Consider the following 23190-nt stretch of genomic DNA (forward strand, 5'->3'; position numbering starts at 1 on the left):
AGATAAATTAATTTGTACATTGATTTTTTTACTCTGATTTCTAAAATTAAAATCCGTAACACACAACATTGACGGCAGTCCATGAAGGCAGCATGAAAAGCATTAGTCACGTGGGAAAGTGGCGCACTTTCCGGAACGGGGATGAGCACCCACGTGACGGTAAAACGTCCTTGTGATTGGCTCCTGTCTGCCTCCGTTTCATTTTTCCCGCAACAAACAAGTGTGGTCCTCCGTGGGAGTAAGGTACAGCACTTTTAGCAACCAAAATGACGAAACGAGCTTGTCCTTTTCCGGAAACATTTTCTTCCCAATACAAAATACACATTGGGCAACAGGAGCTGAATAATTACGGCGTGTTTGGGAACAAATACAGGCAAGAAATATACGGTAAGTCCACCTTTCTGGGTACTGTGTGGCTTCGCTGCACCGTTAGCCAATGCTAGCATCATCGTTGCGCACATACCTGTTAGGTAAGCTTGCGCTGTTAGCTTCAAGTATATCGTCCTTTTATATTAGTTTTCAAATCGCGTAGGTCACTTTGATTGTATTTGAGTGTATAGTTAAACTACACTATCGATCCTACATTGTTCATTAACTTTGCCTGCTGTTGTTGCTATGAACATTAGCTTCTTGGGTTCAACTGTAAGTGCCCCCGCTTCCATTTTCTCATAGAAAAGACGAAAAACCTACTCTTCAACGGTGCCAAGGCAGTGGTGGGCAAAATATGGACCGGAGAGGAGAAGTCCGTAGAGCATGAGCCCCCTGCATGCAGCCATACGCTTCTGAGGGGCCAGACGCTGATTGGACATGATGGCAGACTCACAAAAACAAGTGGTGCACAAGGTGAGCCTGAACTGAAACAGATGATGAAGAGTGTGAAGTCTGTAGTTGATGCACCCAGTAAAGGATAAGCAAAAATGAAAAGCAGAATTAGTTTAAATGTGTGAAAAGTAAACTATTCAGTACTGAACCAACAAGGATAGCTGACGAACCAGTCAGTTTTCAGTGCAGTGTGGTGTGTGACCATCGCCAGAGTGCTTTAGTCCAGAGTTTGTGATAAGATGGGAAGCAGATATGATTATTGAGCAAAAGGTAAACAAAATACATGTGAAAACAGTGACATCTAGTGACACACTGAACCTCTTGTAAATGGAACAAAAGTAAAAGTCCATGTATGTGGTCTTTTTGAACCTGTAACCTAATGAAAACTGCATGATATCTGTAAAGAAAAGTGTCTACATAGATGATCCAGAATAAAGTTTAGTTAAACTCAGCTGTAATATGTTTTAAAAGTGTGTTTTGTGAAATAAGGAAAGGGGCAGGTGCATAAATGCTTCTACTTAACTTCCATTTATTATGTTGGTGTTATTGATGACTTGTCCAACAAAATTCCTGTAAAATAAATAGAAGGTGGATGACTTTAAATTCCTGGGGTCAACCATCCAAAGCAATGGACAGTGCACAAGAAAGGTGAAGAAGAGTGTGAAGGCAGGGTGGACTGTTGGGTTATTTATGACAGAAGGATAACAGCAAGAGTGAAAGGGAAGGTTTACAAGACGGCATTGAGACCTACTGTGCTGTAAGACAATGGCACTGGCACAAAAACAGAAGGCCAAGCTGGAGGTGGCAGAGTTAAAGACATTAAGATTTTAATTGGAAGCATCCAGGATGTAGCAGATTAGAAATGTGTAGGTCATTCTGGAGACACAGTTGAGAGGTAAGACTGAGATGGTTTGGACGTGTTCAGAGGAGGAATAGTGGATATATTGGACAAAAGGATGTTGAACAGGGAGTTATCAGGCAGAAAGAAAATGGGGAAAACCATAGAGAAAATTAATGTATGTAGTAAAGGAGGACATGCAGAGGGTTGGTGTGACAGCCGGAGATGGGGTGAGATGGAGGCTGTGGTCACTCCTAAAGGAAGCAGCCAAAAGATCTACCAGGTCGAAGAAGTTATCCTATCAGGCTTGAGTCTCTTTAAAAAGTGACATTGAAGTTTCTGAGTTCAAAGAAATGACAGATAGTCGGTTCAGTTCATGCTTTCTACCAGCAGATGTCAGCATTATTGCATGTTTGGATGCTTACTTTGGTTGCTTTTAACCTGCATGTTTTCCTAAATGCTTTGTTTCACTGTACTGTACGGATGTCTCTGCTATTTAGGTGCACCGGTGCCTGCTACACGTTGCTGTGTCTGTCAGAAGAGCCAGGGGTCCAGAACACGGTGCTCCCAGTGTGAGCGCCAGGTGTGTTCCTCCTGTAGCCGCCAGTGCTCCGGGTGCTCCAGCCTCTGTTGCTCCGTTTGCACCATCATAGAGTAAGTCACATGTCGATTTTCCTTCTCGCTCAGTGTCAGATGTGTCAGCCATTGTTTAAGTTGAAAACCTTAAAATTAAGTCACTGTTTTTATCTTATGATTCACAGCGTGCTTGTTTGCTTTCCAGACATAAAATGTACAAGTCATAATATAACTGCAACTAGTAAAGTTACCAAAACCAAGCGCATCCGTGACTGATATCCTCAGCTCAGATGTAATTCGTATAAATGCTCAAGGTAGTTACTAGGTGTGTTTTGGAAAAGCACTTGCCATGGCAGTGAAGATGTGCCTTTACATGTGTGGGCTTCAAGCTGTTATCAATCTGTTGAAGGCTTTCCTTTGTGTTCACACTGAACTGAAGACACGTCATGGTAAATGATTTCAGTTCAGTGTTTTTTGTATAATGCCAAATCACAACAACAGTTTCCTCGAGCTATTGCATTTTCATTGCGCATCTCTAGTCTTGTTGACCACACTAGGAGCTTTGCACTGCATGCCGCATTTACCCTTGTAGACACATGTTTGTACAGTACTTTTATTCTAGACATACAGCACGTTCTTGCTCTCGCACACCAATAAAAGTTCAGTGTCATCGTGATGCAACATTTCTGCAGCTGGGAATCGGTTCACCGACCTTGTGATTATTGAATGACCCGCTCTGCTTTATGAGCCTCAGCCACTGCTCATCAGTCCACACATATGTTACAATGAAATTTGTGAAATTATTTATTTTTTTGAAAGAGTTGGATTTAGTATAAATGAAAACGTACACATCCTACTTACAGTCTTCGGGACCTAAGCTCTCTTTGTTTTAGTTGTTTCCGACTCGGTGAACATTTTAGAGGGAGTGGCGGTTGAGGTGGCGAGACCGGATCAACCATGTAATTAAGGAGTCTAAATATTAATACAAGTGGCATGTTTCAGTCTTTTAATGTTCAATACGTTTACAGAACTTTGTAAAATTGTTGTCATTGTCAAGGCTTTTGCAGTGTCTCTGCTTTCTTCACACCTTCCTTCTGCCTCGTTCTCACTACAGAACTAGAAAGGCTGCATTGGTGAGGAACATGAAAGTTTCTATAAGTTTTGGGGAAACATTTGAGGAAGCTGATTCAGAGAGAGAGAGCTACAAATCAATGAGGGCAGTAAAATATTTGATGGATGAAATCCAATATTAATTTCAAGTTGTTTTAAAACATGCAAATGTGTTTTATGAAACTCATGTTGGGGATAATTGTAAGATCTGTGGTTCCCCGGTCATTCTGATCCCATGCAAATTGGGCTTAACAGGATAGTCTTTTGTTTTTTTTTGTGGGACTGTTGTGTAGGTCACAATGCTTTCAGTACAGTCATTGAAGTTGGGATTTTTTTCCTCATTACTATGTTCCATCAGGTTGGATTTCAAGTCATTTACAAGGTGTGCAATGGTGCAGCTGTAGGGGTAGGTCTGTATGAACACGCTCGACTTGTGTGTAAATTGTACATTTTCTCTGTTCCACAGTTACAGCGGACGATATGATGAAGTACTGTGCTGCAGCTGCTCAACGTAAAGGGAAGACCAGAGGACGAACCAGATGTTTGTATATGTAGTTGTCTCTTATGAAATATTACTGAGATTGAATTTTTATACCTTGTGTTTTTATGTGAACCAGGTGTCTTGTAAATATGTATTTCATTCTGAAATAAACTTTAACACTTTTGTATACAGCTCTTTGTGTCTGGATTGTGTTATAGTATGTGACATGACAAACGAAAACTAGAGTCGCACAGGTTGCACAGGTGTCTGTGTTTTGTGGGTACAACCATCAGCAGGTGGCAGCAAACTTCAAGTACTTGGATCAGTTCCTCTCAGACTGGGCACATCCTCTGTGGACAAACACATTTCTCTCGCTGTGCTAAACAGGCAGAGTTTCAACCTTTTAGTCAAAGTATGTAAGTTTTTGTCTGCAATGATAATGAGATTCTGATCCAGCCTTCCTTTTTTTTTTTTTTTTTTTTTTTTTTTCTTCACAGCTGACCTTGAGGATCTCCTATCAAATGTATTTATTAAAACACAAGACCCAGAGGTTGAACAGAACCAGACCTCTGCAGCAGACGATTTGGCTGCAGTCGTCCCTGCTGGACACGACCTTGAGGCGCAGTCATCACTTTCTCTTTGGCTGCTGCGTGTCACTGACGATGACTGGTTTCAGGGTCAGGTATTGTGCGCCGTGAGTAATTGTTCTTGGCGGTCGCTGCGTCTTTACAGAAATCAATCATGTGGCGTGTTTTTACAGATATTAGCTTGGATGAGCGCGCTTCCTGGAGCTCGTGGCGAATGTGCTCTGTGAGCTGTTGAGTCACATCCCGTGCTCAGCGGGCCAGTTGTGGCTCCGGTCTTAGGGGAGCTCTTGCAGTTGGTGTCCGAGGGCACCGCTTGATTTCTGGCTGAGTGAGCAGACAGCTGCTGGCAAGCAAGGCGTCAAGTTGTCTGCACATTTCTTGATAAGGCTTTAAGAATCTCGGAGATGGACATAAAAGACTTGAAAGAGAGTTGCTTTTGAAGCTGCACTGAGTTATAGATGAGATTTAGTGCAAAACATCCTTAAATTTAAAGCAGATGGATAGATGGTGGTATGAATTACTTTAATAGGCTGGATAAATGTATATAATCCCAAAATACAGTACTCGTAAAGTTGGAAGATCTCTCCATGATGTATCTATACCCGTTAGTTGTTGAGGATGCTGGTGCTTCCCTACCCTGCATGTTTAATGCCATAATGGTGTGATGACTTCATGTAACTTGAAAACATAAGAGTGCAGCTGTTCAGGTTTTCAGCACAACCCTATCCATGACACCAAAAATGACAACAAGGTCACGACATGCTCTCCTCACACCAAGAATGGTCCACGACTGCGAGGAGGAGAAGAAGCGAGGGGGGGTTACGCACAGTCACCCACAGCGCTCCAGACAGGACCGACTGCGGTCGGCCAGCGGGAGCACGTGGCTTTGTCTTTCACCCATTCTTTTTGGGGGACCAGCTGTGGTCTGAGTGTGCTGAGCGTTGAGCCCAGTGATGCTGCTGCTATAAATATGCGTCAACGAGTGTGAGTAAGTGACAGCTGTACAGTGGACCAAGGACACACTGTCTTGGCACTGTCAGGGTGAGCGAGTCCAAAAAAGGCAAAGCCACTGTGAGGGCACTAGTTGATATGTATTTATGCACTTTGCAGCAACTGATGTGTGATGTTTAGGTTGCTGATTATTATTAATGCCTTCGATCCTGCTTTTAAGCGTGGGACCAAACCACGCTTAAAAGCAGTGGTTTTAACCCTAACCCCCCCCCCAATCATGTCAGTTGGGGAGTAAATGAAGATTTCTTTACTGGAAAGTGTTTCGATTTTTCTGAAAGTCGAAATAACGTGCTCCTTCAAAATTAAGTGGATGATAACAAGATGCGCGTGTGTGTTAATATGGAAAGGGAGAGGGTGGGTGGAAAAAGTGTTTGTGTGCGTGCGTGCTGTCTGTACACAAGTGCATGTGTGACTGTGTTTGTGTGCCCTTTTCAAGTGTGACCACCTGTCTTTTGTTAAGAAATAAATAAATAAACACAGGCCACACCAGCTGTCCCTGGCAGTCTGTCCCTTCAGAGGTCAAGGGCTCCCACCGCTGGCCTTGTTGAGGTGGTGGACACTTACAACTTTCCTCTCAACTTCTCTCAAGTATCTCTAAACACCACGCGCACACACAGAAGCACACAAGCAAAGGCTCTTGGAGGCAAATGAGCTAAGCTTTGAGCCTCAGAGAGGAATGTTTTATTACACCATTGAGTTACACTGCACATATCCCAGCTCGTCACCCTGCAGCTAAGCCCTATCACATGGCCCCTGCTTTCCATGTGAAGGTTTTGGTCCATAACACACACACACACACATTCAGTCACCAGGCAGTTTTAAGCCCTGGCTCTCGTTTGGCAGATGCGAGATGTTGGTGCCAGTGGGAGCTCCGAGGCCTCGCTGCTGTGGATGTTTACAGGTTGAGGTGGCCACCGTGTTGCAGAGGGTCCTTATTTGCTGTGAGCTGGCTGGAGCTTTTTGGGGGGAGAGGAGGGGTGTTTATAAACGATCTTGGGAGGACGTTGTTTTCTTTATGTCGGAGCTGCCTGGCCAGCGCCGCTGTGTCGTCTGTTTGTGCATAAAGTACGTGCTGGGGAGCTGGGCCAGACAATAGCCTGGCTGAGCTACTACCCACGCGCACAATAGAGTGGTGAGATGAGGCCGAGGTTTGGGGCCATGGTTTTGGGGACTGTGGGGGTGGAGGCAGGGGCAGATGGATGCAGCCCTTGTCTATATGGCGTTCCCAGAAAGGGTGAGATGGGATTTGGGGGAGGGTGGTGGGAACCCGAGCACATCCCTATTGGGATCACGTAGCAGAGCAGCTGGATTTCTTTCATGGTGCAGCAGGGAAATAATTAAAAGTTCTCGCCATTGAAAATGTCCAGTGAATTGGCATGAAGTTCCTTGCAGACACACACACAGACATTGGTTAATGTGTTTATATACACATACGTGTGTGTAGTTTGTTGTAGCGGGAACAATCAAGTTGAGTTTAAGTAATAATTACAAGAGAGTCAACTGGGTTTGTTTATGCCAGGTTTATCTCCTTTGGAGAGTACTGGCAACAGGTCAGAAAACAATAGGGGCCCCATCCTGAAATTGCTCCGTCCTTGAGTTCAGTTTATGGTTTCAGAGGGATCGGGCCTGTAAGACCAGCAGTATTATCACATTGTGTTGTCTCTGTACACATTGCAGCGATGCCCACACACACCGTCTGCCTGATTGTTGCTCCTGTGTGTCAGGCGAGGGCTCCTCGATAACGTTCTTGGGTTGTCAGAGTCTACTTTTATGTCCTTGATAATTTGTCAGTAGTAGCTGGAAAGTAGCTAGAAATAACCAAACTCCACACCAAAAAAGAAAGTTGTTCCATTTAATTCTAATCTTAATAAAGACCTAAATCAAGATTGTCACATTTCCACAGCACACACACACAAGCACACTCGGAAAAAAAAGAAAATGCACGTACAGTTATAGATCAACGTAAATTGCCCCAATATCTAAGCCATGTCAATTCTCCTTAAAGATTGTCCTCTAATCTCTACACCACTAACACTGAAGCAATTTTTTACTATAAAATATACCTTTCTTATTAAAAAATTATATTAAATTCTAATGGCACTTCTACAAATTCTATTAAAAAGATTTGTTTGACATTTAGGTTTTTTCCTCCTTTTTTTCTTTTAAACCAAATTAAACTGAAGACAGTCAAAATGTTGCACAAGAAGCATATGCAATAAATATTTCTCATGATTATACACAATTTCACAGTTGTAACCTGCAGAGGACAAAATTCCAGTTGTTTTTAGACTCCAAGGATGATACAGCAACGAGTTAGGCAAACGCCGCCCTCGATTGAGAGTAGCACTGTTTCAAGTCAACAATCCATTTAAAAAAACAACAAAAAAAAAAAAAACAACAAACAAACAGTGTTTCACATTCAACAGTGACAGTAAAAAAAAAAAAAGTGGAACAAGTTGTTAGCTCCCAGTAGTATTGGCTATTGATAAAAGCCAAAAAACACAAAAAAAGTCCAGAAACAAAAATTTATTCACACACATTTCAAAAACTTCAGTGTAATCTCTTGCAAAGCAGCTATAAGAAATGCACTTCCACATTTTACTTTAGTCTTGAGTTGACATTTTGATATGATTTAACATAAAACAGCAGGGTTCTTTCTTTTCTCCTTTTTTTTGTAATGTTTCAGCGGGCCACTGTTGCTGTGATACCAACTTCACCGCTGCCTTCACATCAAGGGCGAAAACTGTACAGTATAGAAAACAGGGCTTCTCCAGATGCAACACCTATGCGTGTGTCTACAAGGCACATTTGGTGATCATCCTGGAGCTATAAATAAAGACTTCGAAACAAGAGAAAGAATCCTTTACATGATGTTAGTTTTCTACCTCTTTACACATGTACATTAGAGAACAAATTCAACTCGCACCGTGTACAAATGTTCCTTTAACAAACAAAACCAAAACAGACTCACAGAATCTACATCTGCTGTGTGTTCTGATTGAAATCTGTCATCAGCACTAAGACACATCTAACTGAAATAGATCTACTGTTCTGATAAGGTACTAAAGTGATGCAAGCATGACAAACAGGAGTGCGTACATCCACCTCGCCCTGTAGCTGACTTCAGGTCAGGGAGTAGAATTTAAAAGAAAGAAAAAAAAAAGGGGGGGGGCATTTTTTGCTTGCTGAAAACCCAAAGTAAATTATTTCATATGCATATTTTGTTTTTTTTAAAGGTCGTACTGACTGAAAAAGCATTTTAAATTTGAACTTTTTCTCTTTTCTTTTTTTTTTTTTTAAACACTGAGGGGAGGGGGTGGGCAATACTCTTGATTGATGCGCAACCAAATGACGCTGATATCTCCTCAATGCAGAGGAACAATGAAGCATTTATCTACTGCATGCCGGGATGACAAAGGGGGGTAGGGGTGTTCTTTGATGCCTCCAAACAATACACCTGTTTACAATCTCCTTGGCCTCCCTTTGCTAAATACATTTCTCACATTCCAGTGGCTCCATTCAGAAAGTGCAAAGAGAGACTTGAACCGCTTTTGGGGGACGACGACAATACCTGTATTGTCATTTCTATAGGTACCCAGTGCTGTATTGGTGTGGCTGTGCTTGTGAACAACTGTTTCTTCTGGTAGAACAGCCATCCTAGCAGTATTTACTGCTCTGATTTGTGGTGAGGCAGGGTCCAATAAAGTCAATGAAGAATATGGAAAAAGAGCCAAACCTCCAGCCCCCCGGGGAAAATGTGACGCTCAAGAGTCTCCAGCCTTAAACATGACACCTGGCTATCCAAATCTTAAATGGGTTGTAACATGGAAAAGGAAAAAAAAAAAAAAAAAAAAATCATTTGATAAATATAATATATATTTACATTAAATATACAAATTGTAGGAAATAGCAGCCTAGACAATAGTGTTGAAACTATATGCATGCTAAAATCAAGTGCTTCTCTATATTCCGTTTGACAAATCTTGAATACTCCGTAGAGATTTCTACACCATATATTAAAATACAAATACAGTAACTTCAATTTGCACAGAAAAAACAAAACAAAAAGTGGACAGTCTGCCCCAAAAAAACAACAGCTAATGAGTACCAAGATCGCTAGGCAAGATGCAATGTCTTTCAAGCTTATAGAAATAAGAGCTACCGCTACAGTAAACCCCTGAACCAAGTCAGACTAATAAATAAATTCCGATCAAGTCTTCTCAGGACAGATTAGACAAAAATCATGAACTTTTAGTGCTACACCCCCTGGTAATAAATCCAAACAGCATCTAAATGAACAGACAGAAGAAATCCAAGAGCAGCATCGCTAAAGGCTCCAACGTCCTCAGTAGCAACTTAAAACACATCCAGTAAATTTGTGTGAAAAGGTTATGAAAAAGAAAGAAAGAAAAAGAAAAGGTCAGTAGATTAAGCTGAATGGCACAGCTTTGATGGTAACAATAGAGAAGATACTGGACATCCACCTGTCTCCTTCCATCCCCCATCTGCCTGCTAAAGAGCCTGTCCCGAACACTGTCAGCAAACCCTTTAAACTAAGAAATGAAGGTATTTACTCACAACTGTGCGTTTTTGACAAAAAGGTTGACATAAGTTTGGTTTATTACATTCTAATTTTATTAAGGGCACTCACGGATTAACTGGCTTCCACAGTAGAGGATTACCTTTGTTACTACCTGGTATGTGGAGTGTAATCCAGATTTTTATTATTTTTTTTAGATGCCTGACAGCTGAACTGAATTTAACCAAAAGGCATCACATTGTCATCTCATTCTTGTCTTTGTAAGTACACTAAGTGAAGTTTTGAGCATTACAGTAGGCACCAGTGTTACAGGGGTTACCTTTAAAATACTCTTAACCTCTTTAAGTGGGTATTCTACGCTCGCTCACGTGAACAACTAAAGAGGTGGTGTTGGTGCGATGGTATGCTTGCCTCTTCTCACAAAAACAACATAGAAACTTCATTTCAATGAAACCAAACATTTTACCTCCACAAAAAGAAAGAAAGAAAGAAAGAATACTTCCAGTAGTCAGACTTCATTACTTTTGCTGCCTTGTGATAAGTTTACTTGTTAAGGACTAAACAAATCCCCCCAAATAAATAATTAGAATAATGTAGGTGTTAAAAATAATCATATATTGCTACTCGCGGACGGTTCTGATCTCCCATGTGCACCAATAAACTTTGACGATTGTATTAACGTATGTTAGCTTTAGCTATCATCCAGTTGCCCACAGAGTGTGAACGCAAGATGCTTTTTTCCCCCTCATCTATCGGCAAATACACACCTCAAATAATCTCAGACTGACACAAAAGACAGGAAAACAAGTGCATCATCTGATTTGTTCGCCTTCATTGACACTGATCTGATGTTTTTCAACAGCATCCGTGTCAAGCTTATCAGCCTGTGCCACTGACTAACCGTCTTTTACCATCATGTACAGCTATGATGACAGTCCAGCACAGGAAACAGCTTAAACGTTGCTACATGTTTAACTTGAGAAATGCCACGTGGGGGTAGAATCCAAAAGATATGTCTCAGACAAACTGCCAGCATGTTTATATAGTAATGGGAAAATTGATCAGTAGTAGTATTCAGTGTATGAAAGAGACATTCTGTCTTGTGTCGTGGCACCGGTGAGAGGCGTTTTATCCGATGGCGAGAGTCTTGACAAGGCCACAGTGAAACTTCCTGATGTGGCGGTAGAGGTCCCCAGACTGGGTGAAGCGCCGCTCGCACCACTTGCAGGCGTGAGGCTTCTCCCGTGTGTGAACTACAGCGTGCCGACTTAAGTTGTGGGAGTACTGGAAGCTCTTGCCGCACTGACCACAGGTATATGGCTTCTCACCAGAGTGTGTGCGCTCGTGACGCTTAAGGGTGTACATGCAAGAGAAGGTCTTGTTGCACTGCATGCAGGTGGGGACCGAGCCGTCGGGGGACAGCTTGGAACGGGCACCGTCCTTTTCGCGGAAGTGTGAGCTGAGGTGCAGTTGCAGCACGTGGGGGCTGGGGAAGACTTTGCTGCAGAGGGGACACATGCACACCTGTTGCCCCGGGGGCAGCAGTACTCCACTGGAGGTGGAAATGTCTGAAGAGGCCAAGTCGTCTTCCTCCTCCTCCTCGCTGTCCCCCAGCAGTCTACCCCTCCCATCCACCTCCCTGCCTGGGGCGCTCTCCCTCCCTCTGCAGGCCTCCCCCTCCTCGTCCATCAGGTCCTCCTCCTGGGAGAGCAGGGCGGCTGTGGAACCGTTGTTGCCTGGGAAGAGGGCAGCGAACCCTGTCACCACTGAGCTCCTGGCACTATTCCCAAAGCGCTGGCTCTCAGGGCTCATCGGCTCACTGTCCTCCTGCTCTGACAGCAAGTCGTGTTCGTCTTTAACAAGTGGCTCAGTGCCCTGCTGCTGGCTGTCGAGGGCCAGCTGTCCCGAGACGTAGGAGGGGTGTAAGGGATCTCTGCTAGACAGAGGCTTGAAAGACAAATCCAGTGCACAGTCCATGTCATCTGAAGCCCGGGACCTCTGGGACAGCAATACGGTGGAACTACTGACATCAGCTTTTGTTTTTCCAGCTGTTTGGACGCAGGGCTCGGCCTCTGCTGACACATAATTGACACCTACAAGGTCCGGGGACCTGCCAGAGTGACCGTTTGCCTTCTGCCTGCTCTGCATAGACCTATCACAATCTGTGACAGCCAGCCTGACTTCAGTGTTGTCCATGTCAAACTCTTCCGCCGGGGGGGCCCTGTGAAGCCCCTGAGACGGTGTCTGGGGCTGTCGCTGAATGAGCTGCTTACTGTGCAGCTCACCATCTGAGGAATTTTCCCTGTCCAGACAGCTGAGCCCCAAACCCTCTCCCATTTTTTCATCCAGGGAGGAAAGTTCCTTGTCTTTAAGCTTGCCTTTGCACACTTTGACTATATCGTACATGTGGAGGTAACTGGCTGCTGCCAGGACATCCTCCACAGGCAGAGCGCTGAATTCCAACTTCCCCTCATACATAAATTCAAGGAGCAGACTGAAAGCCGGGGCTGTCACAATGTCACTGTTGAGATGCACAACGTCCCTTTTGTCTAGCTGGTCCCTGTAGAAGAGATGGAAGTACATGCTGCAGGAGGCCAGCACGGCTCTGTGCGCTTTGAATCGAGCCTCCCCAACAAGAACAGTGCAGTCACAGAGGAAACCTTGGTGACGCTGCTGACTCAGACACTGCAGCAACTGGCGGCTATGGTCTGGGAACTCCATTCTTCCTTCATAACCTGATGAAAAACAGGAAAAACAGGATACGGGATAAACGAAATGAGGGCACAGTTGAGCTGCCGTTTCTTTTTTCTAAGGACACATAAAGCGAGCAAAACCATACACAAGGAAATAACTTGAGCCAAATTGCGCAAAAGTGTCAGCAAACACACGATAAAGTGCTTTCAAATGCAAGTTTACAAGGTTTTTCGGGAATTAATCGGGAAAGATTAAACATCTAGCTAATGATCAGCATCAGTAACTTTATCCAACATTCTTTCCAGTGGTGCAGGACACACTGCGCTGCGCTCGCCCACCCACCCATGTATCACGGTGTAAACGGATCCACTCTCCAAATTATTCCGGTCTGTAGTAGTGTAGTCCGACAGCCTAGCCCTCGCGCTTCCGAAAAAAAAAATAGCCAAAGTGCGCGCGCGCGCGCGCGCACACACACACACACACACACACACACACACACACACACAGCGGTGTTTACAGGACAAGCAAAGCGGGACTGGGAGCGACAGCACTCGACCATCGGGGGAAGGAGGCAACGTGAGCAAAATAAGACCGGTGCAGAGTGAGTAAACTGGTGCTCTGTTTGCTAATTACACTGCAAGCTGTGGAGTCAGCTGCTCTGACATCACCGCAATGGAAACGCTACCTCCAGCTGTGCTCCCCTTTATGCCATATGTTAACTCCGGGCTACACAGTCCAAAAAGAAGATAAAAAATACACACCTCAAGGGGGGAGAGCAGATTTACTGTTGTCACGAGATTCCACGGCATTTACAACTTTTTTCTTCAAAACTAAGTAATTTATCACGCATCCGTGGGTTACAGTAAAAAGGCTTTGTTGCGTTTTTTTTGCTCCCTGATAAGACTCGCGCGCACACAACCGTGTTTAAATGGGTCGGTTTAAAGAAGAAAGAGGGATACGGCAAGTTAAAGTAAGTTAAAGTTAAGCTGCGTAGAAGTCTTATGATTTTGTACGCAATTAAGATTTTTTTTTCTAAGGTGAAGAAAAGTGTTCGCAGGAAAAAAGGGGCCAAGGGCGCAGTGGAGCGAGCTTCACGTCCGCGTTGGGAAACGCATTGCTGGGAGCCTTTTAAACAGCAGAGGAACTCACACAGTAAAAAGCCAACTGCGCTGAACGAAGCGGCGCGGGGACACTCTTTTAACTTTCGCTTTCCTCGTTTCAAAGCTCACACACAGAAAAAATATCCCGCCGTACTCACACGTATTTCTGCCCGCTTCGTCGTCTTTTTGTCCCTATAAGCCCCGGTGTCCTTTCATGATGTGCGGCCAGATGTTCGCTTCTCCTTGTCGTTTCTTGAGCTCCAGTCCCGACCCTGGGAAGGCAGGCTGCACTCAGCGCTGCTGTGTGTCAAGCAGGTTGATAATGGCACAAATCTCGCGATATCGCGCCGCCACAATAAGTTCTGTACTACTCCGCGAATTCACACAGCGGCAGCAAGTAGCAGAATACTTGGGAGGAGGAGGGTGGGGGCATCAATTGGCTGTCTTATTAAAACACCTGTCCTATTAAGAGGGAGGGGGCACTGTGATGTGTCGCCTTTTGTATGGCAGCATGATGGAAGTGGACAAATGGAGGAATTGCACATGACACAGTAGACATTTTTTTACACTAAAACTGGTTTGTTTGTTCGGTAAAGCTACAAGGAAGCAGTTTAATAGGAGAAAAACGATTTTCTTAAGAGTATTCGAGCCTGTTTAAAGTTAAGCTCCAGATTTAAAATGTGATTAATTAACTTGCAAACCTCAAGCACACATAAAAATGTTCTTTGTGGCTTTCAGGTCATGTTGTGAATAAAAGAAATACTTCTTTCTCCAACAGAATTGGTATCTGTAAAAGTATCTATAAAGTGATCAAAGAAATGTATTGTAGCACAGAAGGTCAGTGGTATTTTCGGGGGAGCGGGAAACTTATAAGGACTTAGTATCCTCTAAGCCTGCCTTGAGTTTTGGAATTTCCAGATACCAAACCAACACCCAGGGGATTTATTTTTCCCAAGACAACCAGGAGTGTATATACATGTGTGTGTGTGTGTTTGGTTAAACTGTCTTAAAAGTAAGGTGACTTCTAGGATTTACTCTAAAAATTTGTCATCTATTTCAGACACTTTTAATCATTAGAGATGGTGGCACGGTGGAGGAACAACTCGCTGGTGCAGCTGCTCATCATGTGCGCCCCCCCCCCCCCCAAAAAAAAAAAATCCTGTCCCTCTCTGTGCTCCCCCAACAGCTTCGGTCACCTTTGCCCTGTGTTCCAGCTGTCGTGCGTTTTGAAAGGGCCATTTGCAGCTCCTCACAGCGCTTCTGACACAGAGGGGAATGAGCAATGTGACGGGAGGTGGCAGCCACTGGTCAGAAGGGGCCACTCGCTAGATTCTTATCCACTTACCGCTTTATTCCATTTTTAGTTCATTTGTTACTGGTACAACAGGAGGATATCTGCACCGAGGTCATCTCCAGATAATTGTAAGGGAAACGCTGTCACGCTCTCTAAAAAAGATGGCAAGAGAATGGATGATTTCTCATTTATAGCTGAACATCCGACAAACTAAATGTTTAGTCAGATGTGTGGCACATACAAAAAACAATTCACCATTCAAGCACTGATGCCCACACAAACACTCCATCCAAGCAGGAGCAGTGATGTGGATAAGAATAGGAGCAGTGGCCCTGTGTTTCCCTGGCCCTGGCAAACGTAGGCACCCAGTAGAGGAGGGGTGTGTGTGTGTTCACAGGGCAAGACAAAGCAGTGGTTGTGCCTGGGGACTGTGGCCTCAGCAGAGAGAGGCTCGGCACGGTGACGGTTCTCACACACAGAAAAAAAAAGATAGGGAAAGAGAGACAGAGAGAATGAGAGCGGGGGAGTCGGGAGAGGGAGAGAGAGAGAACACTTCCTGGAGGTTCATTCTTCTTCTCTGCAATCATCAATGGCATTCTCTCCCTGACCCACTCCTCTCTCAGACAAACAAAAGACCCTGCATTCCAATGTAGCCTGACCGGCCAACCAGCCAGCCATCCAGCCACAGTTGAACCACATCACTCTCCCTGCTGGACCAGAGTCTGATCATAGCTGTGGGTTTAAGCTGTGCTGGTGGTGTCTGTTTGACGGTGTTTTTAATGCATCTCCATAAGGGCACTAAAGTTTATGTTCTTTTGAAATGGTTTTAATATTGGGGAGAGTGATGTTTTTTCACTCTCACTGGCCATGCAGATTTAATCAAATTACCTTTTTTTTTTTTTTAAACAGGTGCATCTTTTATGTTACTGACAGAGAATTCAAAACAAAGCTTTGCAAAACCTTTTAACCCAGATTTTAATTAATAATAGCACAACAGCAACAAAACAAAAAGCTGAGATGTTATGGTTTTCCTTTGTTTATTTGAAAAATATATGCTTATGTCTTTAAAGAAAAAGTGGGATAGGAGGATGTTTGCCACTGTGGTGTCGTGAAACTGGAGAGATCAATTACTGCAGTTTTGTAAGCCAAATGTATTTCCGTGCTTGTTTGATATAAGATTTCAGCTCTTTAGCCATTCGCAGCCTTCTGCTTTGTCATTTTAGTTCCGTAACTTTCCACATTTCCAGTTTCAGAGTTAAGTCGGATCGGTTTAACACCTGGATTCTTTTACTGTAGCCCCGCTGTTATAATATGTCCAGTAAATGGTCTAGTGCCATCCTCCTGAAAAATACATGAATGGTAGCACATGTTCTAAAACCCTGCATATATATTCATTCAGAATTAATGGTGATTTTAAAGATGTGAAAGTTACCCGTACCCTCTGCACCCTGTGCACAAATTCACTTCCTCATTATCACAGATGCTGGCTTCTGAACTGTTTGCAGATCATCTGGATGGACTCTCTCTCAGCTGGGAGGACACGTCTTCCATTGTTTTTGAAAGGAATTAAAACTTTTTAACCACAGCACAGTAGTTTTGTCTTTTACTTTAACTCAGTGCATAATAAAGGCCTTCAGACCCAGAGAAGGCAGTAGAATTTTCCATCTTGTTCATAAGTATTTTTTTTCCTTTGCCATTCAGAGTTTAACTTGGATTTTTGAATAAAACAATAAATGATTGTCTGTTTGCTTAAAATAGTTTTCAAAAGTGTTCCTTTTGAATTTTTACTTCAGACTTTCACTTCAGAATTGTGTTTGTTTCCAATGCAGTGAGTCTTAGTCTTTGGCCTAGTCCTCTGCATACAAAGAGTTCCCTGCGATGTCTACCTCTTTTAATAATATTGCATACCAAAGAAAATTCTCAAGTTCATGAGTTGCAAAATTTAATTCAATTCAGTTTTATTTATATAGCACCAAATCACAACATCAGTCGCCTCAATGCACTTTATATTGTAAGGTAAACCTCCTACAATAATAGAGAAAAAAACCATCAACAATCAGACAACCCTCTATGAGCAAGCACTTGGCGACAGTGGGAAGGAAAAACTCCCTTTTAACAGGAAGAGACATCTAGCAGAAACAGTCGAGGTGGCAATCCTTAAACTTTTCAATTAGTTTCCCATGCAGTCCTTCATGGATGTTTCACTCTCTAGGAGGCTAACTTTACAGCAATATATTATATCATTTACCTGTTGCCAGTCAACCTAACTGTAGCTGTAAGATGAGCCACCAGATGTTTTAGGGTTTTTCTTATGTTGACCCTAACTTTTTTGGAAATAGCATGCTGGAATCACATTAAAACATTTGCCAGCTTTTACAAGCAAGGCTGACTGGTAATCAGATGTGTATATCTTCTAGGGGTGATTTATCACAACAGCTGCACTGGTTAAATAAAATAAGTGCCCCTATATCACTCACATACTTTTAGTATCTCTTATACCTATCTGTCCTGATGCTGCTGTTTTACACGCAATTTATACAACAATAGTTGTGTGATTTTTTCGCTTTGTTTTTTTTAATATTACATTCATCTAATAGTGTAACAGTTTATTGCTTTGTAGTTGACTGGAGATGCCGTTTTGGTCAGCTTCCCCACCGCCCCACGTATCCATTCACACAATCACCTCCTCCCTATTATGGCCCTTCTGCCCTTCTGTGTCTAATTGTTGTTACCGCGTGTTATCTATTCTCCTTTAACGGGCCATTAAGTTCTGTTCTGTACTGTTTGTTGTACTCTAGACAGATACTGCAAGTAGACAGGGATCAGAGATCGGATGAGCCTTTGATGGGAGAGATGCTATTAACTCACTTTGACTTTTTAATCTTGTTACTGTTACGTTTGATCCCGCAAAACAACAGATTGGGCATTCCCATCAACAGGCCAGAGACAGCGGGTGGAGGAGGAGGAGGAGAGCACCAATGAATAGCAACTGGAGAAAATATGGGATACCCTAAGTCAGCTTTGCCTGTATGACAGGAACAGCTTGGCGAGGCTGACGCATGGTATTAGTGAGAAACACATTACAGCGTGAGTGACAAAGAGGGGAAATGACAGCAGAGGAGGCTGAGAGACAGAGGGCACAAGCCAATGAATTTTTCATCACAGAGGAAACATTGGCAGCGTTTCCCTGCTATCCTTTTCTTTTAATATTATTAAGTCATTATTGCGGGAACTGTCACATGCTTGCTTTTATAAGTGATACATATATTTTACTGCACTTCTAATGCTGATTCAACTTTGAGGCAGTCAACTACACCATGCTTGGGGATAGAAAAATAATGAAGGGGTAAGACTAAACGTACGTGAAGAGGGTCAGGAGTATCACGGCGTAAAGCAAGATAATGGAAATGTTAAAATGGGAGGTCTCTAAAATGTTTTAGACTTCTAGTTAGAAACATTTTGATCAAGTAAACCCAGTCATCTGAGGGCGTCATTTGATACATAGGCTCCCTGACTTCTTTTAAGCAGACTGAGCTGGCTTGTCTGTACCTGTCCAAAACTGGTTTAACTCCTACCTCTCCAGTGGAGTTCTCTGTAGCTGTAGATGACGGTTTATCTACCACAACAGGTAAAAGTGTGGCATGTAATCATGAACAATCCACAAGATTTTTACTTTCTCGTTCAGCTGTTTCATCTGGTATATGCAGTTAATTTAAGAGAGTATCTGCATGAATACAAAAAGATCAGTGGCAAGGGCTAAATCAGACTAAATACACTTCTGCAAACACATTCTTGTGTTCAGCACATCTGCTTTACCCATATTGAAGTATTTTGTTTTAAGTGTGTCAGACTGAGACATTCTCACACTTCATGTTTAGTTGGCATTTCCTGGAAATGTCAGAGGCTCCTCCACAGCAACTTGAAGAGAAAGTTGCTGTGAAAGTTGCTGCTTTTTGGTACTGGCAGATGCGACTGGAACCAGGTGATCGAACGTGTAAAAGTCCACCACCGAGCCTGATGCTTTAGCACTGACGTGCAACAGAATGGAAGCAGCAGCACATCCTGCTTATGGTTTCTTCTTTAGTAGTGATTTTAATATAATTTTACTAGATTACACAAGGCTACACATGTGTCTGAAAGAACCATATCTGAAACTAGAGCTAGAGCTTCACCTTTTAGAAGCACGGCTCTTTACACAGTTTTAAGGTGCATAACCTTTTGTTTTGTTTTTGTGGTTTTGATTGGCTTGTTGACCTTATTTTGCATAAAGCTTTATTTACTTTGACCTAATTTGACTTATTATAACTTTATTTTCGATGTTAACAAGTTTACACATCAAATACAACTTGCTTGAAACAATGACACGGTGACAAACTTGTACTTTTCTTTCAGATACAGCTGCAGCTTAACTTGTTTAAAACCCTAGAAGGAGTTTTGTGAACATAAAACATTTTATTGTAATATAATTTTAAAGGTTATTAAATAACAGGGCAGATGTGAAATGATAAAATAACAATAACATACACTAAATGAACCAGTTTAGCTCTAAAAACGTTTTTCTTAGTCTTTTCTTATAGAAAACTTTGCAAGACTGTAATTTTGAACTTTTGTAAGGCACTAATATACAACATCTGGACTAACTGGGAATATTTGTGTATATTTTGTGAACAAAAAAAATGTAATCAAAAAGACAAAAAAAAAGTAATACATAATTACAGATGATTGATGACTAGAAGCACCTTTTGGAACCCTAATATAGCTCATTGCAGAGCAGGTAGAGCCGGTACCAAAATGTAATTCTCGTCTTGTAGCCTACATTACCCTTGTGGTTGTTCCAGGAAGTCAAAAAACCCACGTAAGTACACTTAATTGAAGCGAGGATCCCTTAAAAAACATACAAGGTCCTCGGCAGGTCCCCGAAACCCATGTTGGAAACCACCGGCACAGATAAAAGAGCAGAGAGTTCAACAAGGCCATGCAGAAGAAGCACCACTGCAGGTTTTTTTTTTCTTCAATGGGACGCTGACAGCCTACTACTCCTCCTGTGAGTGTGACTCATTTAAGGGCGGCTTTAGGACCCGGGAGAGACGGCTGCCACAGAGGCATTGCAGACAGCGCGTTTGGGAGGTGTAGTGGAAGAAAGGCAAGAGAAACGGAGTAAATGAGAGCACTTTGTCCAGATTGTTGAAGGACCCGTCAACTTAAAACACCGCCGAAACAGCTCACTATAATGAGACGGACACATTGTTGAATTCCTGTCCAGGTAAATGTCCGCGTTTCCTTCGCATGGTTAACTACAAGAGTTCGACAGCTAGACAGGGTAGGTCCCCATTGTACTTACATGGGATGCGGTTATTCTCACCCAAGCTGCCCTGCTAGGCCCCATATCCTTTCTAGCGCTAGATGCAAACCTGAAATGAGGTACTTTCCTGACTTCACTTCGCCGTAAAAAGTTGTCTTATGACGAAAAAAAGTCGACGACTCATTAATTTCCTGTAGTGAAGTCTTAACGCTCGGGGTTTTTCCACAAACAGCAGTGCGTCTCTTTAAGATGTTAACCATTCATTTTTTTTTTTAAATATATTTTTTTTGACAATGACCACTTTTGAGACACAACCCTCGGGCCAAAATATCTGCAGTCAAGTCGCTTCAAACGGTTCTCCTCTTTGCGGGAAAAAAGTTGTTTTGTTTTTTTGCGCTGTGCTTTATGGTCCTGGAGGGAAATGAAAACAAATGAGCTCAACAAGAGAGAGCAGCTCATTCATTGTTGTGAACTACCACCGCGTTTGTTTACTTGTTTGAGTGAGGCACTTATTGCCATCTTATCTTTAGCCATTAGCTTTGCTGCCTGCCTGCCGAGAAGCTGCTGTGGCCACAAACAGTGCTGCTTTCCAAAAAAGAAAAAGTTATGAGTCTGTTGTGACTTGTTGCCACGCGTTTACTTTTTGGTCCACAATTTAGACACAGACGTCATAAGAAAAAGTCCCAACAGTGTAATTTAACGCCCCCAGTAATCAGTACAACGGGATAATGCCTGTGGATAAGTGTGTTTTGATAGGTTTCACTGGCCTCACTGCTAGCATCCCACCTACAGTAATGACAGTTGTGTAGGTCTGCACTCAATAGTTTTTTGTCATAAAGGTTTTTTTTTATTATTATTATAGTATTCTTATCAAGTTTGAGAGATATCAAGGGCATACAAATCTGATGGCGCTTTCAAATTTCAAAAGGATTCTTGCAGGATGCAAGGCTTGCAATCATGTTTAAAACTTATTTTGCTAATAATATGTCTGTCTCCTTCTCCCAGGGTGCATGCATGTACTAAAAAGAGAACATTGTCCCCGGGTGTGTTGTACCCACCATGCCTTCAGTGTTAAAAAATGTTTTTATCGGTCATGAGACTACGTCTGTCCAGTGTGTGTGTACGCAAGGGGATTTGGCATGTGACCTGGGGAAGACGCAACAAGCTGGCGCAATGATGCAGCCAGTGACTGCTTGGCTCTCACTGTTCTGTTTAGAAAAAAACCACCCACCTCCCACCCAATCCCCTAAAGCAGCTCAGTTGACGCAAATCTGCTACCAGTTACATGCAGAATCTGAGGAATGTTGTTTGAAATTTTGTCCAAAACGGACAGACAGGGGCCTGGACGCATCACCAGAGTCTGGATGTACTGAGACTGAGAAAGAGATGGTTCTCGTACCGGTGTCCTGGACGTCACAATTCTCAATCTGTGTCACAAAAACTGAAAACCTGGAAAACAAATTACTTTTGTTTTCCTTTTGCTTTTCTGTGTTAACTTTCGTGTGTGTGTGTGTGTGTGTGTGTGTGTGTGTGTGTGTGTGTGTGTGTGTGTGTGTGTGTGTGTGTGATTTGAATAAATTAAGCATTGTGTTGCTTTTACAGCTTGTCTGAACAGCCTGAATATGATTACATTAACGTGAGTCATAAAGTGGTTGGTGTTCGTGTCATCGCAGGATTAAAGCGGCCACTCTGCTTGCCTTTCAAGGTTGCAGTCACTGCGGTTTTGTGTTCAGTTAAAGCTGCCCGCAATATTCTTATCAATAATGTTGTGCTTTCAGGGAACTTGAAAGAGGAACTTGGTAGCGTAGTAGATCACCGTACTACTGGCTCCACTGTGGCATTTGAGCTCAAACTAAAGTGTTGCTTTGGCGACTTGTTTTTCAGCAACAGGTTAGCGTGATGTCATTTCTTGTGTTTTTAAATACTTTCAGTGTAATGTTTTACTTTTGGAAACATAAACCATGTGGTAGTTTTTTCTGTTAACCGAGCAGAAACTGAAGCAAAAAAATGGTATCTATGAATCTGTGATGAAGGAAGTAGCGTGGTGATGTCGACCTGATTTTTTTTTTTTTTTTTTTTTTTTTTTTTTTTTTTTTTTTTTCTTCTCCCCCCTTGCTTCCTGCTATAAACACATGGGACTATCCTCTCTGGCTCAGTGACAAGCTCAGTGTGTGGCAACTTTTGCTGCATGACACTGATTTGCATTGAATGGGGTGGCCCCCGGCGTTGGAGCCAGAAAGATGAATGATTGAAAGCCGCCCTGACATCAGGGCAGGCAGGCAGGCGGTGGCCCAGAGGCCTGAGGACCATGTGACCCGCCGTCAGGGTACTGGGTTCATTCAGTGGCTGCTGGCTGCAGCGCTGGCAGCAGCCCAGCTTTTTACACACAGGCCGCAGTAGCAACAGGTCGCTCCCATTAAAACAGCAGCGCTCTGTTGTGGCTCCAGAGCCGGACTTGTGCATGTGTTGCTTTTTTGGCTGCGGCGTGTGTGCGCTGAAGTTTGTTTGTGAGGTGTATATAATGTGTGCGTGCCTGTGTCACAGAGTCCACACTAAGATGCCGATGGGATCCAACGGGTTTTGTGATCCTTACTTTGAATTGCACTCTGTGTGCTTTTTTTTTTTTTTTTCTCTCTCAAATCCCTCTCCAGGATCCTTCCAACATCAGCTGTGTGACACAACCACCACAACCCCAAGTGCAATAAACAAAAACACTGAGCGAAAATAAACTTTGGCTTCATAAACTTACTTTTGCTCACTGATGGAGGGGAGCAGAGTGGCAGTAAAAGGTGTTGATTGCACACGCGCTGCCAGATGTATTCGAGCCTGAGGCTG

General features: G+C 43.0%; 3 protein-coding genes across 6 annotated transcripts in view; 2 read left to right on the plus strand and 1 right to left on the minus strand.

Annotated features, from left to right (window-relative positions):
- The first annotated feature begins 182 nt into the window (after positions 1 to 182).
- siva1 (SIVA1, apoptosis-inducing factor) lies at positions 183 to 4018 on the plus strand. Its single transcript, XM_004540787.4, has 4 exons — positions 183 to 387; positions 673 to 843; positions 2161 to 2314; positions 3813 to 4018. The coding sequence occupies exons 1-4, from the start codon at positions 267 to 269 to the stop codon at positions 3859 to 3861; spliced, it is 495 nt and encodes a 164-aa protein (XP_004540844.1). The 5' UTR covers positions 183 to 266; the 3' UTR covers positions 3862 to 4018.
- A 3245-nt stretch (positions 4019 to 7263) lies between these two features.
- On the minus strand, positions 7264 to 14184 carry zbtb42 (zinc finger and BTB domain containing 42). Its single transcript, XM_004540788.3, has 2 exons — positions 13918 to 14184; positions 7264 to 12700 (listed from the first exon to the last, which is right to left on the minus strand). The coding sequence occupies exon 2, from the start codon at positions 12684 to 12686 to the stop codon at positions 11094 to 11096; it is 1593 nt and encodes a 530-aa protein (XP_004540845.2). The 5' UTR covers positions 12687 to 12700; positions 13918 to 14184; the 3' UTR covers positions 7264 to 11093.
- A 5767-nt stretch (positions 14185 to 19951) lies between these two features.
- The window catches only part of akt1 (v-akt murine thymoma viral oncogene homolog 1), a 32625-nt gene continuing 29386 nt past the window's right edge, over positions 19952 to 23190 (plus strand). Inside the window, exon 1 of one of the 4 annotated variants that reach the window (XM_004540791.4) lies at positions 19952 to 20097. The gene's annotated coding sequence lies outside the window, so the exon portion shown is untranslated. Of the gene's footprint in view, positions 20317 to 20355; positions 20374 to 23190 lie in introns of those variants that run through there. The other 3 variants (XM_004540789.4, XM_076877330.1, XM_076877329.1) reach the window with 3 other exon arrangements.

This window comes from Maylandia zebra, linkage group LG19 (assembly GCF_041146795.1).
Source record: "Maylandia zebra isolate NMK-2024a linkage group LG19, Mzebra_GT3a, whole genome shotgun sequence".
In the NCBI taxonomy this organism is placed as follows: domain Eukaryota; kingdom Metazoa; phylum Chordata; class Actinopteri; order Cichliformes; family Cichlidae; genus Maylandia; species Maylandia zebra.